This window comes from Onychostoma macrolepis, chromosome 05, assembly GCF_012432095.1.
Source record: "Onychostoma macrolepis isolate SWU-2019 chromosome 05, ASM1243209v1, whole genome shotgun sequence".
Lineage (NCBI taxonomy): Eukaryota > Metazoa > Chordata > Actinopteri > Cypriniformes > Cyprinidae > Onychostoma > Onychostoma macrolepis.
This window is the reverse complement of record NC_081159.1, coordinates 19306879-19322721: the sequence shown is the minus strand read 5'-3', so window position 1 is coordinate 19322721 and position 15843 is coordinate 19306879. Positions and strand designations below refer to the sequence as shown.

Here is a 15843-nt window from a genome sequence, read left to right as displayed (position 1 = left end):
GCATTCCTAATCCTAAACTTTTAACAACTACCTTACTAACTATATTAATAAGCAGCAAATTAGGAGTTTGAGACAAAAGTTTTAATTACTGGTTTGTTAATAGCAAGAATTGGACCTTAAAATAAAGTGTTACCGTTTTGATCAATCCTTGCTGAATAAAATTGCTGATTTCTTTTAAAAAGTATGATAGTGTATTGTAAATTACTTTATTATTTTACCGGAGAAATTAGTCAAATGTGCACACTCGAAAGCACAATATCTCAGAGGTTATTATAAATGCATCTTTCTATACAACTTTTACAGTTACATAAAGTACAGATTTAGTATGCTCTGTAAGACTTCTAAAACTGTTAATGACAAATATTCATGTTTTCTTGGCATTTGTGTCTTTCTTTTGTGCTATTTCTCTATCTACACAGGCGGATCCTCTTATGATCCTAAATGATGACAACGCTGTGATGGTCATATCCAATCGTTTGCAGGAGGGAGGCGTGCCCCCTCTTGAACAGGGCATGGTGGTTGGCCAGCTCACCTTGGCAGATGCGCTCATCGTTGGCAACTGTAACAATCAGGTGGGAGTACAGTACAGTAAAACACCTAGCAGGCTGAACAAGTTACATAATATGTCAAATTCAAGCGGTCCTTTCTTATGTAAATGACTATAGACACTTCAAACTTGTCATGTAGGCTATAATAACTAAAGAGTTTTATTGTAATCCGGTTTTTGTAATGGATGAATTTGATCTGGTTTATAGGTGAAGTTTAGCGAGCTGACCATCGATATGTTTCGTATGCTTCAAGCGCTTGAGAGGGAACCGGTGAACCTGGCTACACAAAGCTCCAAGCCAGGGACACTTGTAAGAGAAGACTCTTACACTCTCCCTGTCACTCTCTATGTTGAGTGTTTCTGAGTATTTCCACCCCTACTCCCTCGCTATTTCAGTACTTCACCTTTTTCAGTGGCTCTCTCACTGTTCTTTCTCACTCTGCCTGCTCTCAGTGTCTCTCTATTCCTCTCTCACTCATTTGTCTCTCTCATTATAGGAGCCCAATGAAAAGCCGGCCAAGAGAGAGAACCCTCATAAATATCTCCTCTACAAACCAACCTTCAGCCAGCTCTACACTTTCCTGTCTGCCTCCTTCAAGGTTTGGCTGATGTCATTGCAGTTTTTAGCACCTGTCAATTTATTGTCAATCCATCCCATCATTTCCGTCCTGATCTGACTCTATATTGCATCAAGACCTTGGAGCAGACACGATGATTAAAGGTCCTTGGACACCGAGTCTGAAATTTTCGTATGCGTTTTTTTTCGTATTTGTCATCCTTTCCTATCAAAATGCTTACTACGAAAAACGCTTACCGCGAAAACGCAGAAAATCAAACCTGATCTGATTTTTTTTAATTTTATTTTTTTATGACGGACAAAAGTTTCGGAGGCAGTTTGTAAACATAATTGACACAATGTGAGCTTATTTTTTTTTTAACGTGCAAAAATTTTGGACGAGAATTTCGGACTCGGTGTGCAGTGGCCTTAAGCTTAAAGCTTAAATGTGCCATATATTCTGAGCTAATATACTCCTAAATGACAAATTTTACTTTTAGCAAATAGAAGTTTGGGGTCAGCAAGATTCTTTTTTAAAAGAAATTTATACTTGCATTCATCATGGAGGCATTAAATTGATCAGCAAAGACTGTTTGTTTATTTATTGGCTGTTCTTTTGACGTGTTTCCACAAAAAAGCAGCACTATTGTTTTTAACATTGATGATAAGAAATCTTTCTTCAGCACCAAATTAGCATGTTTGGTATCTGAAGGATCATGTGACACTGAAGACTGGAGTACCAACTGCTAAAAAGCATCACAGGAATAAATTACATTTGAAAATGTATAGAAATAGTAGACGGTTATTTCAAATGGTAATAATATTTGACAAAATTACTGTTTTTAGTGTATTTTTGATCAAATAATGGCTTGGGAAGCATAAGAGACTTCTTTCAAAATAATTTAAAAATCTTTCCGACCCGAACTTTTGAACAATAATGTACCTAATAAAAATGTACTCTTTCTCTTGAGCAAAAACACATCAAAGATAGCTTGTACTACACAGATATATCTCCAAACAAATGCTCACAAGAATGAGAATGTTCGTTCCTCTAAAATGTAAAACTTATACCTAGACTAAATCCTTTTGGCTATTTAAAAAAGGGAGGAGCCTATCCATATTCCTTGTCCAAACCTGTTTCAGTAGGGAACACACTAACACAGCTCATCAAATGATTTTATGGGGCTTTTAAAGCCTCAGGATCTCATTATAATTCAAGAGTCAAGGGTAAAGATAAATAAAACAGTTTTTCTGTACAGTTATTGCGTTCTGGTTGTCTTTCCTGTGCGCTAGTTTGGGTTCTGTAGTCTCGAGTGACACCTCATGCGTGAGTGTGCGTGTAGCAGCATGGCATGCTAACGGGGTGTTAGCGTGTTACTATTTGCTCTGCTGTAGCGTAGCACCTCGAGTGTGAGGAAAACCCACACGCACACATGACTCAAATACTTGTGTGCTTTTGCTTTTGTAGAAGTTCATATTTAACTCTCAGACAACCCTGTTTTTAGGCTGTTTTCCATCTTGTTTCATGTTTTGTTTAGATAAATAACGACAAGTAATTGTCACAGGCACTTGCATGTGCTTTTTTTTAAAATTTATTTTTCCTGTCAATAGCTGGTCTGTATGTGTTTCTCTATTTGTAAAGATTAATAATACCTCCTGTTATATTTTGAGATGTATTATTACTCTTAAGGGCGTTACTGAGATGCTCTGGCCACATAGCACTTAGCGTGCCACTGAACTTAATAATTAGCGTGCTGTGACTCTGCTTTACCATTTGTATCATTTTGAATGTTCTGATTTAATTAGCCGATTTAATGGATTCATTTTTCTGTTCTAGTCACTGAAAGTTTTCTTTTCTTTCACTGATTCTTTTATTGCTAGGAACTACCAGCCAATAGCGTCCTGCTGGTGTATCTCTCTGCCACTGGAGTGTTTCCTTCTGGACGCTCAGAGTGTGAAGGTACGCTGAGGTGTTTTAGCACACTGTTGTTCCGACACCGGATGATCTGGAATATTGTTCTCTTTATATTTACGTAAATATTTACTAATTACAAGCACTCCTGAAGCTGCTCAGCCAATCAAATTAGGGGATTCAAAAATTTGTATAATATTATGCATGATGTTTCTAACAAACTTACTGCCATGTTCAAAATCTAGTGCTGTCAAATTTATTAATAACGATTATCCAAAATAAAAGTTTGTTTACATAATATGTGTGTGTAATGTGCATATTTATATGTATATATACACACACACCTATATTTATTTAAGACGTATATGTTATATACACACACACACATTATGTAAACACAAACTCTTATTTTGGTTGTGATTAATCGTGATTAATCGATTTGACAGCACTACCAAAAACAAGTATTCTTTGATGAATAGAAAGTTCAAAAGAACATTTTTGTTTAATGCGTCCTTGCTAAATAAAAGCATTTTTTTTTTAAATGTCCTTAAAAAAAAATTCTGACCCCAAATTTTGAATGGTAGTGTTGGAAATGGGCAAAAAGAAGTTGATCCAGCTAGAGTTTTAGGCTTCATTTTGATGAGTGCTCCAAACAGGAAGGAGTCAAATCTGTTCTATCGATATTATTTAACATCACCATTTCTTTATGTACAGGACCTTATGATTTTGGAGGTGTCCTGACCAATACTAATCGAGATGTGGTAAACGGCGAGATGGTGCAGAAGAGAAACCAGGCACAAAAAGAGATGCACTGGTGAGCCTTCATTGACATCCATTCTGTGCTAGTCTGCTAGAAACTAAAACATGCTTACTACATGTTTGAGACACTAAGGTGTTATTTTAACACGCATGTATGCACAAACGTGTTTTTCAGTCTCCACCCAGGAGACCTTTTCCCCTTCACCAGGAAACCTCTGTTTATCATTGTTGACTCAACCAACAGCACAGCTTATAAGGTGAGACATCAACTCTCCGTCTCCCTTTCCTTGTCACACTCACATTTCTTCTGTCATTGCAGCATTTCGTGACATCATGAGGCCATTTATTATTCAAGAGCAGCCATGTGGTTGCTCTATAAATAAGACTATCTGACTTCTTGACTAGAATAAACATGAGGATAGTTAGCAGAAATAGACCTTGTAGTAGGGACACAGTTGTAGTTTTTTCTTTTTACTCGTAGATGGATCACCCTTTGTTTTTGTTTTTTTTTCCCCCTCCTCAACTGATTTTCTTTATTTGACTGCATAGTTCGGTAATGGAGCGCCCCCTTGTGTACATTTTATAACACATTCACATTGTGTACTAGTAGAGCAAATTTTCTGTTAAAAATGATTTTTCATGTAACTCTAGCTTGTTGACTACTTGTCTTTCTACAGAATTTCTCCAATCTGTTTGGCCAGCCACTTGTTTGCCTGCTTTCTCCGACAGTGTATCCGAAGAGCATGCAAGGTATCCTTTTTTGTTGTTTTAGGCACTGTGTTAGGAGACAGGAAACATTTTTAGTGTTTGCTTAACATTTTTAAGTAGGATTGTCTGTTATTTATATAATGAGTATTTATTGTATTTTTAAACTGTTGTTTTCTTCTTTACTTACTCACTCACAGACCAGTGTCAGCGTGGGAGTCTGTTTACTCTTTTCCTTTACAACCCCCTCATGGGCTTCCTGTCTGTGTGTGGACTGAGCAGCATGCGCTGTGGATTGTGGGAAAAGGCCCAGGAACTCCTACGGAAGATTTTCCATGACATTGGCCAGATGATCACGAGTTCCCGAGTTATAGGTAATGCCAATATGTGCCCTTTTTTTAATGCTTCCATTAATTTTTACATATCAGAGACATGTTGGACCAAGAAACAGACAGATATTTCATCATTTTCCTGTTGACTGTCTTCCAGATCAGGCCTTTCTGCAATTTTACGGCGATGAATTTCTGCGTCTGCTCATGATCCGTTTCGTGTTCTGCTGCACCACACTCCGATTACACAAGCTTTTCCGGGTGAGACTGAACTGAATAAATCGATTTTATGTTAACATAATAAACACATTAGTGTGATTAGTAATGATCTGTGAAATAATATCTCACGAACCAGAATAAATGACTATTAAATAATGAATAAATATTACATATATATTTTTGAATACGAGGTAATGCAGCTCTTAAAAGTTCTCGGAAACAGACTGATTCCATTTATTTGTTGGCTGCTATTCTCAAAATTGAGCTCTAAATCCATTATTTTTCGCCATCAGGAAATCGACTTCTACTGAGATCCAATTGAATAATATCTTGCTTTTTATATCAATCATCCCTTTTTTTCTTGCTGCCTTATGTTTTTTATGTGTGGACAAAAAATGGTGGCGCAGTTACATTGATCAACAGCCATTTGTACTCAGTGTTTTTAGTGTTATCTAAATCTACAACTATTTCTACAATGTTATGATTAATGAAGCTAAAATAAAATGAAATATAAATATTAGATGAGAAACTTAAAACAACTTAAAAATGTAAAATGTTGCCTTCACTTTAAAGGGATAGTTCAACCAAAAATGAAAATTCTGTCATTAATTCCTCACCCTCATGTCGTTCCAAACCCGTAAGACCTTCGTTGATCTTCAGAACACAAATTAAGATAATTTTGATGAATTCCCGAGAGCTCTCTGACCCTCAAATAGACATTAAGGATCCTAACACGATGAAGGTCCAGAAACGTAGTAAGGACATCGTTAAAATAGTCCATGTGACATCAGTGGTTCAACCGCAGTGTAATAGTTTTTGTGCGCAAAGAAAACAAAAATAACAAATTTATTCAACAATTCTTCTCCTCCGTGTCACCCTGGTGCCATTTTGGAGAGTATAACATACATAAACAACGAATTCAACATATGTACGCGAATACGTTGTTTACGTTTAGATCAAAGTGTAAACAACATATCCGTGTACGGTGCTGCTGACACAGAACAGCATATGTTGTTTACGTATGTGATACTCTCCAAAATGGCACCAGGGTGACACAGAGGAGACGGATTGTTGAATAAAGTCGTTATTTTTGTTTTCTTTGCGCACAAAAAGTATTCTCGTAGCTTTGTAAAATTACGGTTGAATCACTGCGGAACCACTTTGTGTTCCAAAGATTAACACCTTACGGGTGTGGAACGACATGAGGGTGAGTAATTAATGACAGAATTTTCATTTTTGGGTGAACTATCCCTATAAGGTATTAATAAATACTGTAATAGCATACGGATAATACTAAACTAACACTTTTTTTTTTTTTGTATCCCACAACCAGGCATCTGGTGGAGTATTAGGCATACAAAGCTGTATCTATTTCTAAACTGTATTAAACTTAGAAGTAGATATAATACACTGAAAAACGATCATTGAATTAAAATATACATTTTATTTTGTAGTATTGTGACTTTTCCAGAGTCACGTTGTATACATCCTGGTGGCACTACGTACTTCACAGATTGAGGACCACTGACTGACAACTGCATGCAAATTTACAAGATATTGTCACAGAGCAGCTGGATGAGAATGTTTCTGTGTGCTTGTTACAGGAAGCAAGGAGTTTTCCAGAATCATACCCCTCGCTGCCCAAACAGGAGATGGTGGAGAGCAGCCTTCTACAGAAACATGTGTTGGAGCTGGCGGCCATGTTGGACGTGCAAAACCTCTTCTCTGATGGCATGTTGGATAACTATTGACCACATGGTGGCACCATGCCAACCTGCAGACACACGCACACACACGCTCATGCCATACACACACAAACACAAGTTGTAGGTTCTTCTGAATAAGCTAGTTGTTTAACCTAATCTCATTAGATCTAGATTACAGTAGTTTAATAACTATTCAAGACAAAATATCTCATCTTTGTGGGCAGATATTTAAAATTTGTCGAGTTCACATGTATTTTTAGATTTTAAGGAGCTACACACACACCCAGATGCGAAAGAGTTGCTCCCAACATACAGGGAAATTTACTACATGCATGTATCATATGAGTGTATGAGCGCAGGCACACGGGCGTTCAGACCTGTCGAGGGCAGCTATCGCCGTTTCTCAAGGTGATAAGAGAGCACAAGAAGAAAGGAGACTTGGAAACATTTTTTAAGTGAATCGGTGTAATTCCAGGGAGATTCTTCCAAAAAGATGAGCCTACGGCTTTGGCAAAACACATTTTGGAGAAGGAAGTTTGTTTTCCTTCTCAACTCTTTGCCTCCGCAACGTTTACACAACATTTTTCCATAGGGAGCGTGTTGCATGTTTGCATTTCTTTGCTCCATCTTGGCCTTTTTGTTTGTTTTCATTCGTTAAAACGTGTTCGTTTTTCCATCTTCACACAAATTCCACAGACTTTCGCCTGGTCTTTCGAAGGAGGCCCACCGCGCTGTGCCTCTTTTGGGTTATTTCGGTCATCAGCTAATTAATTAACGCTACATGGACAACAGAATCTCCATTTTTATTGAGCGTTGATTCTTTTTAGCATGCCTCGGTACCAGTGTGGTAAGCCCATACTTGCATAGCTGATGTAATAACCTAATGTCTTATTCCATGTGTGCAGTGGACACCAATAGCCAACAGAGTTCTCTTTTATAGTGTCACCGAGACGTACAGGCATACTCCTGTATATAAGTACAAATTTGTGTATATATCTATATATAAATATATGTATAGTTCTATAAGAAGTCAATGTGATGCAGAGAAGTGTGTCTGTCTGGGTTGTTCGTCGTGGCAGATCTGTGAAAAGATGACCCTCTGCATGTGACAGGGGCAGTGTTCTTTTGTCTAATCTGTGAATGGACCATGCCACTGTCTCAACTGCACACCCTCCCACTGCTTCACAAGAGTGCAGTCAGCTGACATTCCAAGGATCATGGCATAAGAGCGTCCCTCTTTCACAACCCCATCTGTCTCAAGGACAAGTGCACTGCGTCGGTCTAATAAGAAGTGATGTGTTCGGTGTTTCGTTTGTTTCATTACGTCATGATGATGATGATAATTACAATGAAAATGGTTACAATAATAGCCTTGCACTTTACTTGCACTATTTAAGTTTGATTCCGATGTTATTTATTGTGCTGTTGGCAAGAGGCATGTCTGAACATTCCGTTATGTCACGCTTGGCAAATAGCTTCTCATATTTTCTCCGTCTGTGATCTATGTTGACTGATATTTCAGCGTTTACCGACTTTCCCCCCCGAATTGCAGGGTTGATCGTGGCCATTCGAATGGGACCAAAAGATTCTTGCATGTGGAGAGCACAATGTCCCATACGATTCTAGTACCCTGTCATCTCTGTCTATATTTGATATTATTGCACGTGGCTGCTTCCACTCGCATCTTTTTTTTTTTTTTTTTAAATAATCCTCTTGAATGAAAAGAGAAAAGTTTGCTAATGAACAAATCACTGCCAAACACAATTAACCTTCCCATGGAATATCCACTGCCCAAATTAAGCAGACAACAGAGTTGCCTGTGCTCTCGCAGGCACAAATTTGTTTTACGGCTTAGCTTTTTTTTTATTGTCGTTTTAGTTTGCCAAAAGGAGAAGGGCTGGATGGAGATGAAGAGGGAAACAGATGGTGGATGTCACTGTTTCCTCTCTGTCTAGTTGTCTGACCTTGACTGGTGGACTGTCAAATGTTTTTGCCTTATTTAATTTGTATTAGTATGTGTGTATAACTTTTCACGAACCTGTAAATTAACCCAGCAAGTCCTTGCTGGGACTGTCCCAGTATAGTGCTGTATTCACACCACATTATTTAGCTGAGAGCACAGGGGTGAATACAAACTTTAAGCACTTGAAAACGTGAAATTTAAGGGAAAATGCAATACCCTTTTTAAAATCATTTTAACAAAGCGTTTCTTACCAATTGCCCAAATTTCTGTAGTAGATGCATGTTCATTAGCTAATCTGTTAAATGTTGATGCCCCCTGCTCCATTTAAATGCAACCTGTAAATGCATTAGCGGCCATGATTGGAAGGAACAGAAAGAAAATCAACTGCATTTATTTTCTATTGTAAACACGGGGCCAGATCTAAGGTGTAGTACAGGTGATTTCTACCAGTTCCTACTGTTGTGGGAGGGAACATTTTCAAAAATGATGTAATGGTCAGAATACTCTTTCTTTATAAGTTAAGGGGTTCTAGAGTTGCTAGTTGAACATACTTGCATTGTCCAATTGTCATGTGTTTTTAATCACTAAACTGTTTTGTCTTATCTGTTGCCAAATTATATTTGATGTTTGTTGTTAAATGCAGAAAAAAAAAAAAAGAATACAGAAAAAATGTGATGATACCAAACATGCAAGCTTTTTGTTTTTAAGAATGCTATTCAAGAACATTAAAAAGTTTATGAATGTTTTGTTTAATTTCTGGTGTTCCTTCATCCATTTCATGTACTAATAGCACTATAACTGATACAGAAATGATTAAGATTGGGGTTGCATGACATTTTAAATATATTTCCATCTATTAGTGTCATTCAGTATTGGACATTTGTGTTATGTTCATTAGATCATCTTTGCCATCATCTGATGCTCATTTACTGTAACATTTAAAAACGCTGTGAAATGCAATCTTTATCAAATTTCAGAATTCATTTTTAAATCCTATATTCATTATAGTGTTGCAATGCTTATAGCATTGCTTATGCTTATTGATTTTAGTAATTTACTTAGATTAGGGTTAATACTGTATAGCATGGAAGCCTGTTTCCGCCACTGAATAAAAAAATTTAAAAAGGTAATTGCAACTTCTCGCAATTGACTTTTCCCCCCCCCCTCATAATTGCCAAATACAAACTTACAATTGTAAGAAATTAAGTCAGAAATGCGAGATATAAACTCGCAATTCTGAGAAATTAAGTTGGAATTGTGATATAAACTTGCAATTGCAAGTGAAGTCAGAATTAAGTTAGTCTCAATTCTTACTTTATTTCTCACAATTGTAAGTTTATATCCCGCAATTCTGACTTTATATCTCGTAATTGTGAGTTTAAAGTTTATAGAAAAAAAGTCAGAATTGCGAGTTTATATGACACAATTCTGAGAAAAAAAAGTTAGAATTGCGAGATGTAAACTTGCAAGTGCGAGAAAATAGTCAGAATTGTGAGAAAGTCACCATTACCTTTTTTATGTTTTATTCGGTGGCAGAAACAGGCTTCCATAGCATAGACCATTTATCAGCCATAACATACAAATAATCATCAGCCAGATTTTTTTGTATCAGTGCATCTCTAATTAAGACTGGATTGTAAAACTCCTCACGTCCTCAAATTCCCAGGAGTAAAATCATAAATATTAGATTCAGTCCATATAAATATATAGACTATGTGGAAAACATTAGACATTTATATATGCAGCTCCTGGGCCCAGCAGTGAGATTACAGCACTCTGTTCCTTCAATGATATCTCAGAGGAACTGGTCTTGGCATGATAGAAGTTATCAGCAGCACGTCCTTCAGAATAATATAAAGACCCCTTTATCTTAATTTCCTGATATGTATTATCTTAATTACCCAGCCCTTCCTGCTTCTGTAGGTCGCCGTCCCGATAGAGCTGTCAAACAGGGTAGCCGTGTATGTGGTACAGTATTATCATTTCAATATAGGACCGGTTAGATAAATAATATGTTCATACTTTACATAAATACTGCATTAAAAGTAAATCAAACACAGATGACGACATAAAGGAGATCCATTTACTTTATGTAGCAGGCACTTTACAATGATCCCCAGTCTACCCCTTTGGTGTACATCACTGGTTCCATTATTAAATCTCTGCACAAAAACAAAACAAGAGTATGGGACCAAAGATGCGAAATAAAATTAAAATATAAAATAAAACATTAATTAAATCCAATAACAACCTCAAATGTACGAGCTCACTTTTGCTGCTCTCATTCACCTGATCTTAAATATGCTGTATTCACTATGTTACTCATAGCACATACACCGGGTTTGTTTTGTCTTCCACAGTACATTTCTTCCCACTCAAAACCATGTCGGATTGAAATCTTTTTGATGCCAGTATATCATAGAACAATTTATGCTATATTGGCATATGAACATTACTTCACTTTTACACAAGCAAAATTTTTTTTCAGTTTGAAACAAGTGCTTCGGTGTTTCTCTACAGCATACAGTTCATAGAAGCATTCAAAATGATGGTCTTTTCTTCTTTCCTTTAAGCAACAGGCAAACCTGCCTCGAGTCCTCAGTGTGACAGCGTCACTGTCTCCAGGTTCGGTCAGGTAGTCATACAGTCTTCCTAGCTGTCATAACTCGAACAATAGAGCCTAGTCCACCAACAGCAAATGCCTGTTATAAAAGAAAAATGTTTTTGTTATTTAAAGCCCTCCAAAATATATCCCATGGATGATGTCTTGATAGCTTGGGTTTACCTTTTCATGCCACTGCAGCAATATGGCACTGCTATTTTCTGTGGGCCTCTCAAAGCCTTTGTAGATGTACCTCATGAGAAGATCAACTCCATTCTTGTCGAGAGATTTAACAGCGGGCTCTATATCGCTGCTCTTAAATGATGTCAGAACCTTCAATACCACAGCCTGAGCTCTTTCCTGAGAGAACGAAAGACAGGAAAGATGCAATCGTCCAGTCTGCGCCCCATATGCTTCATTCTGAAATGTAGTTCTTGGTAAAATGGTCTGTACCTTTATTGCTGGGTTCCTGCTGTTGATTGGAGGGTTCCTAAGAGCAATATGAAGGGCTGCCATCAAGTCCCCTGTGCATTAAAGCTGGTTAAGGAAGACATCAATAGCTCAAGCTCTTAACATACCTACAGTACAGAAAAGGAAGCTTTAAATTTTGCATAAACTGACACTAGGAGGGAATTAAGTTTTTCAGATAAAGTTGTCTCAAACATATACACACTCAAGCTCAAGAAGGAATTTCTCAAAACAAATGAATCTTTCAGATGGGACTAAACTCTCAGGAACGTGGATGATTGATTGTTTGGTGCGCTGCAGCTGCCTGCCACTGCATCCTCCAACAACTGTCACACGCGCTGAATGACACTGCATTAATATGGAGAGAGACGTGGCTATCCCAACTAGATTAATTTCAGCCTCTGAATTAGATGAGACATTAATATCAATTTTTAATCCAAGTATTCAAATTTTAGGCGCAGTGACCTCAATATTAAAAATAGAAGACCTCAACATAGAAGCAAAACAGAGAAAACTCTAAGTCTCAAGACACTCGTCCCCAGATATCCTGTTCTCATGCTCTGCTGAGGACATTCCACCTAAGTTTGGGATAACTTATCCAACAATTAATTTTTCACTGTAATATAGAGCTTCTGGATTTGAGTTGCAGTATGAAGAATGAAAGATTGTACAAGTTGAACGGCCACGTTTTGAACTAAGTCGTCAAAGAATTCCTTACCTTTACATTACCAGACACTTCTCAAAATAACCAATCTCTAAATGAGAATTGAAAAAGGTCCAATGAAATTTCTACTCTGGGGAATTTATACAGAGGACACACATTCATTTATTGAGTAAGGATACATTAGGTTTATCAAAAGTGACAGTGAAGACATTTATAATGTTTTATAAATAAACAAAATGTTTCAAATAAATGTTGTTCTTCTGAACTTTCTATTCATTAAGGAATCCTGACAAAAATATATCATGGTTTCCATAAAAATATTAAGCAGCATAGCTAGTATTAAGCAACTGTTTTCAACACTGCTTTTTTTCAGCATGAAATCAACATACTGAAAATTATTTCTGAAGGATCACGTAACACTCGAGTGACTGGAATACTGGCTTCTGAAAATCTTCCTTTGTCATCACAGAAATAAATTACACTTTAAAATATATTAAAACAGAAAACATTTTTTTTTAATTTTAATATTTTACAATATTGCTTTTTGTTACTGTATTTTGATCAAATAAATTTATTAATAATGATTCAAAAGTTAAAATTTTCCCTATATCATGAATGCGGTAAAAGCATGTACTGCCAGGGATTCATTCAAAACATCAACTAACTCTACAGCAGGGGTGTCAAACTCTGTTCCTGGAGGGCCACAGCCCTGCACAGTTTAGATGCAACCCTAATTAAACACAGCTGATCCAGCTAATCAAGTCATTAAGGCTTATTTGAAAACTACATGGTATGTGTGTTGGAGCAGGGTTGGAACTAAACTCTGCAGGGCTGCGGCCCTCCAGGAACTGAGTTTGACACCCCCGCTCTACAGGGACCAAGTAAGACTCCTGTGGGACCTCTTGTTTTTCAAAGTGCAGCTCAGTGTTCTATAATAACACATTGCGGTTCAGCAAGATCAAGCTCTTTGCATTCTGCCCCACTGAACAAGTGCTGCTAAACAAGTCAAACGCTGATGCCTACCACAGCTGGACAGAACATCACACTCAAAAGCTGCACATCTAGCCTGAGAGCCTCACATTAAAGGATAAAGGACACTCAACTGTACATTAAGATGGTTAGAGAGAATCCCCTATGTGAGAGTGAACGCTGCAAAAAAAAAAAGATTTGGTCTCACTGGCTACAGCTACTTCATCAGATACTATCTACAGGAACTTACTAAACCAGGTACCATGGTAGAGCAGAGAGGAAGAGGAAGCCTGATGCAAATCAGGTCTCTGGGAACAATTGGGGTAGAAAGCCCTGAGGTGACTGGCCTCAGATATGGAAGTCAAATATTTTATTTCACATCCTGCCAGGGCCAAATCCCAACCCTTTCCACAGCAGAATGATGACAACTCTTCATCCAAAACTAGAGGAGTGTACGTTCAGGCATATTTTACCTGTGAGCATAACCTGCACCATGGAGATCATAAACAAATAGAAAGATCATAGAGACAATCACACCATTGTGCACCTCAGCCTATACAGTACAAGGAAACGAGAATGCCAACGTGACAAAAGCGTGTGGATTCACAACAGGTTTATTACTGTGAGACAATGTAGACGACTGTTTGCTTCGAAAGCCTATTACGATAAACACAGTCTAACCTAATTGGAAAACTGTGACAGAATGATGTATCTGGAATGTCACAGCACTCTAGTTCTCTCGAGGAAAGAGTACATTATACTATACAAAATATAAATGGAAATCCTGTCAAAGCTTTATTACATTTTTGAACATGTCACTTCAAATAAGAAGAAACACGTTTCACTGCTCCTAAAAACAAACTGCTGGAACAACAAGCGTTTACAGATCTGACATTCCCCCCCCCTCAGGTGTTGAATGCAAATTAGCCCTTTTAATCCCAGTGGTTACATCTGTGATGAAAATGTATTTTGAATTTGAATGGTCTAAAAAGTTGTCAACTGTAAATGAAAGCAGAGGCTGTCTTGATTTCATTTGTACATGACTGTTGTAAAAAGTCACATGACCCAAGCGGTTTAATTCCGGTTTACCTCTATAAAAGATCATTTCTGTTTTAAAGCACCATTAAAAAAAAGCATTTAAAATGTCATAATTCAAACCGTGTAATATCGCTCAGTCTCATAAAAAATCATAATCAAAGGAATCATAAACTTCACATTTATGACCACAAGGAAAAGTCCCATTTTAAATAAGTAACTTATTGATTCATCTGATGAAACGTTAGATTTCGAAGTACTCTTATATTAAATTATTCCCCTCACAGAGTATTGATTGCAAATTCTCTTGGGTCTTAAGCAACTTCAGCATTTACAGTTGTGACCAAGCATAAAACACACTTTCAATAACTTTTTTTAGACTGTGGGATAAACATTTGGATTAGGGGAAAGTAAACTATAATCATGAACTAATTTGGTGCTCACGACAACATTGCTTACTATTATCAATGTTGAAAACAGTTATGATGTATAATATCTTTGTGCTAACCGTGATGCATTTTATAGCAACTTATAAACTACACCAAAGTATCGCTGCAGCTTAAAGAAACACAAACCAACGCGCTGTTAAAATCTTGTAAACAAAGCCGCACAATCATCACGTCATCGTGCCCCAGCGCCGTACAGGCGCGCGCTCTCATGTCACACGCTCATGTCTCAATCCCTAATAACGTTGCGCTCACATGAAAGGATATTGCCTGATAAGGTTGTCGACTTCCACCGCATCAGGTCCTTGCTGGTCGGCAGGCTCGTCGTGATCGTCCACGAATTTATTCTCGTCGAATTCATCAATGTCCACCTTTCTGAAGCGCGAAGACAGCGTGTTCTTGGCCATCGGGGCCAGTGTCCCTCTCCAGCGTCCCGTGTGCTGTAACAGTTCCTGGGCTCCGATGGGAGATTTCAGTCTCTGCTTATAGTCGGCGTCAGAGACTCCACATTGAAGCACATCCAAAGATGGATGAGTTGCTTAGTCAAAGTAGGCTGCGTTCAGCGTGTTATACCGCCACACACCAGCACACGAGCTGTTTCAGTGTACCGACGCGGAGCCGCATATTTAATATGAAAGGTATGATAGCAAAAGCTGGAATACTACTGCCGCCTGCTGAGTGGGAGCGTATGAAAGGATTTTACAGTTAAAGGGACAGTTCACTAGAAATTCTGTCAATACTTAGGAACATAGATAAAATTTATGAATATATATAGGCCAGGGCCTAAGACAGTATTCACATCGCTGTAAAACAATTTCAGAACCAAAGTCATCTTTTACTTTCTTTGCATCGAGCGAATTCTGTCAGTTTGTCCCTTTAAGTAATGTAAATAGCTGTATTTAACCTATATTTTTTGACTGAAGTTTATTTTTATTTAGTGAACGTATTTGTTTTACTATTACT

General features: G+C 37.6%; 2 protein-coding genes across 7 annotated transcripts in view; one reads left to right on the top strand and one right to left on the bottom strand.

Moving 5' to 3' along the window:
- scai (suppressor of cancer cell invasion) overlaps positions 1-9442 on the top strand; it is a 30439-nt gene extending 20997 nt beyond the window's left edge. For 4 of the 5 annotated variants that reach the window (XM_058776176.1, XM_058776175.1, XM_058776179.1 and 1 more), the window contains 10 exons: positions 420-572; positions 756-896; positions 1045-1146; positions 2985-3063; positions 3730-3829; positions 3950-4031; positions 4452-4524; positions 4680-4853; positions 4969-5069; positions 6632-9442. In XM_058776176.1, coding sequence (XP_058632159.1) covers positions 420-572; positions 756-896; positions 1045-1146; positions 2985-3063; positions 3730-3829; positions 3950-4031; positions 4452-4524; positions 4680-4853; positions 4969-5069; positions 6632-6778 — 1152 coding nt within the window. In that variant the 3' untranslated portion in view covers positions 6779-9442. The remainder of the gene's footprint in view (positions 1-419; positions 573-755; positions 897-1044; positions 1147-2984; positions 3064-3729; positions 3830-3949; positions 4032-4451; positions 4525-4679; positions 4854-4968; positions 5070-6631) is intronic. The other variant, XM_058776178.1, reaches the window with a different exon arrangement.
- Positions 9443-10765: 1323 nt separating this feature from the next.
- Positions 10766-15549, bottom strand: arpc5lb (actin related protein 2/3 complex, subunit 5-like, b). Of its 2 annotated transcripts, XM_058776230.1 has the most exons (4): positions 15148-15538; positions 11752-11824; positions 11482-11658; positions 10766-11398 (listed from the first exon to the last, which is right to left on the bottom strand). In XM_058776230.1, the coding sequence occupies exons 1-4, from the start codon at positions 15285-15287 to the stop codon at positions 11336-11338; spliced, it is 453 nt and encodes a 150-aa protein (XP_058632213.1). In that variant the 5' UTR covers positions 15288-15538; the 3' UTR covers positions 10766-11335. The 2 variants fall into 2 exon arrangements, with proteins under 2 accessions (XP_058632213.1, XP_058632212.1); XM_058776229.1 differs by having other exon boundaries at positions 11482-11824; positions 15148-15549.
- Between the last annotated feature and the right edge of the window lie 294 nt (positions 15550-15843).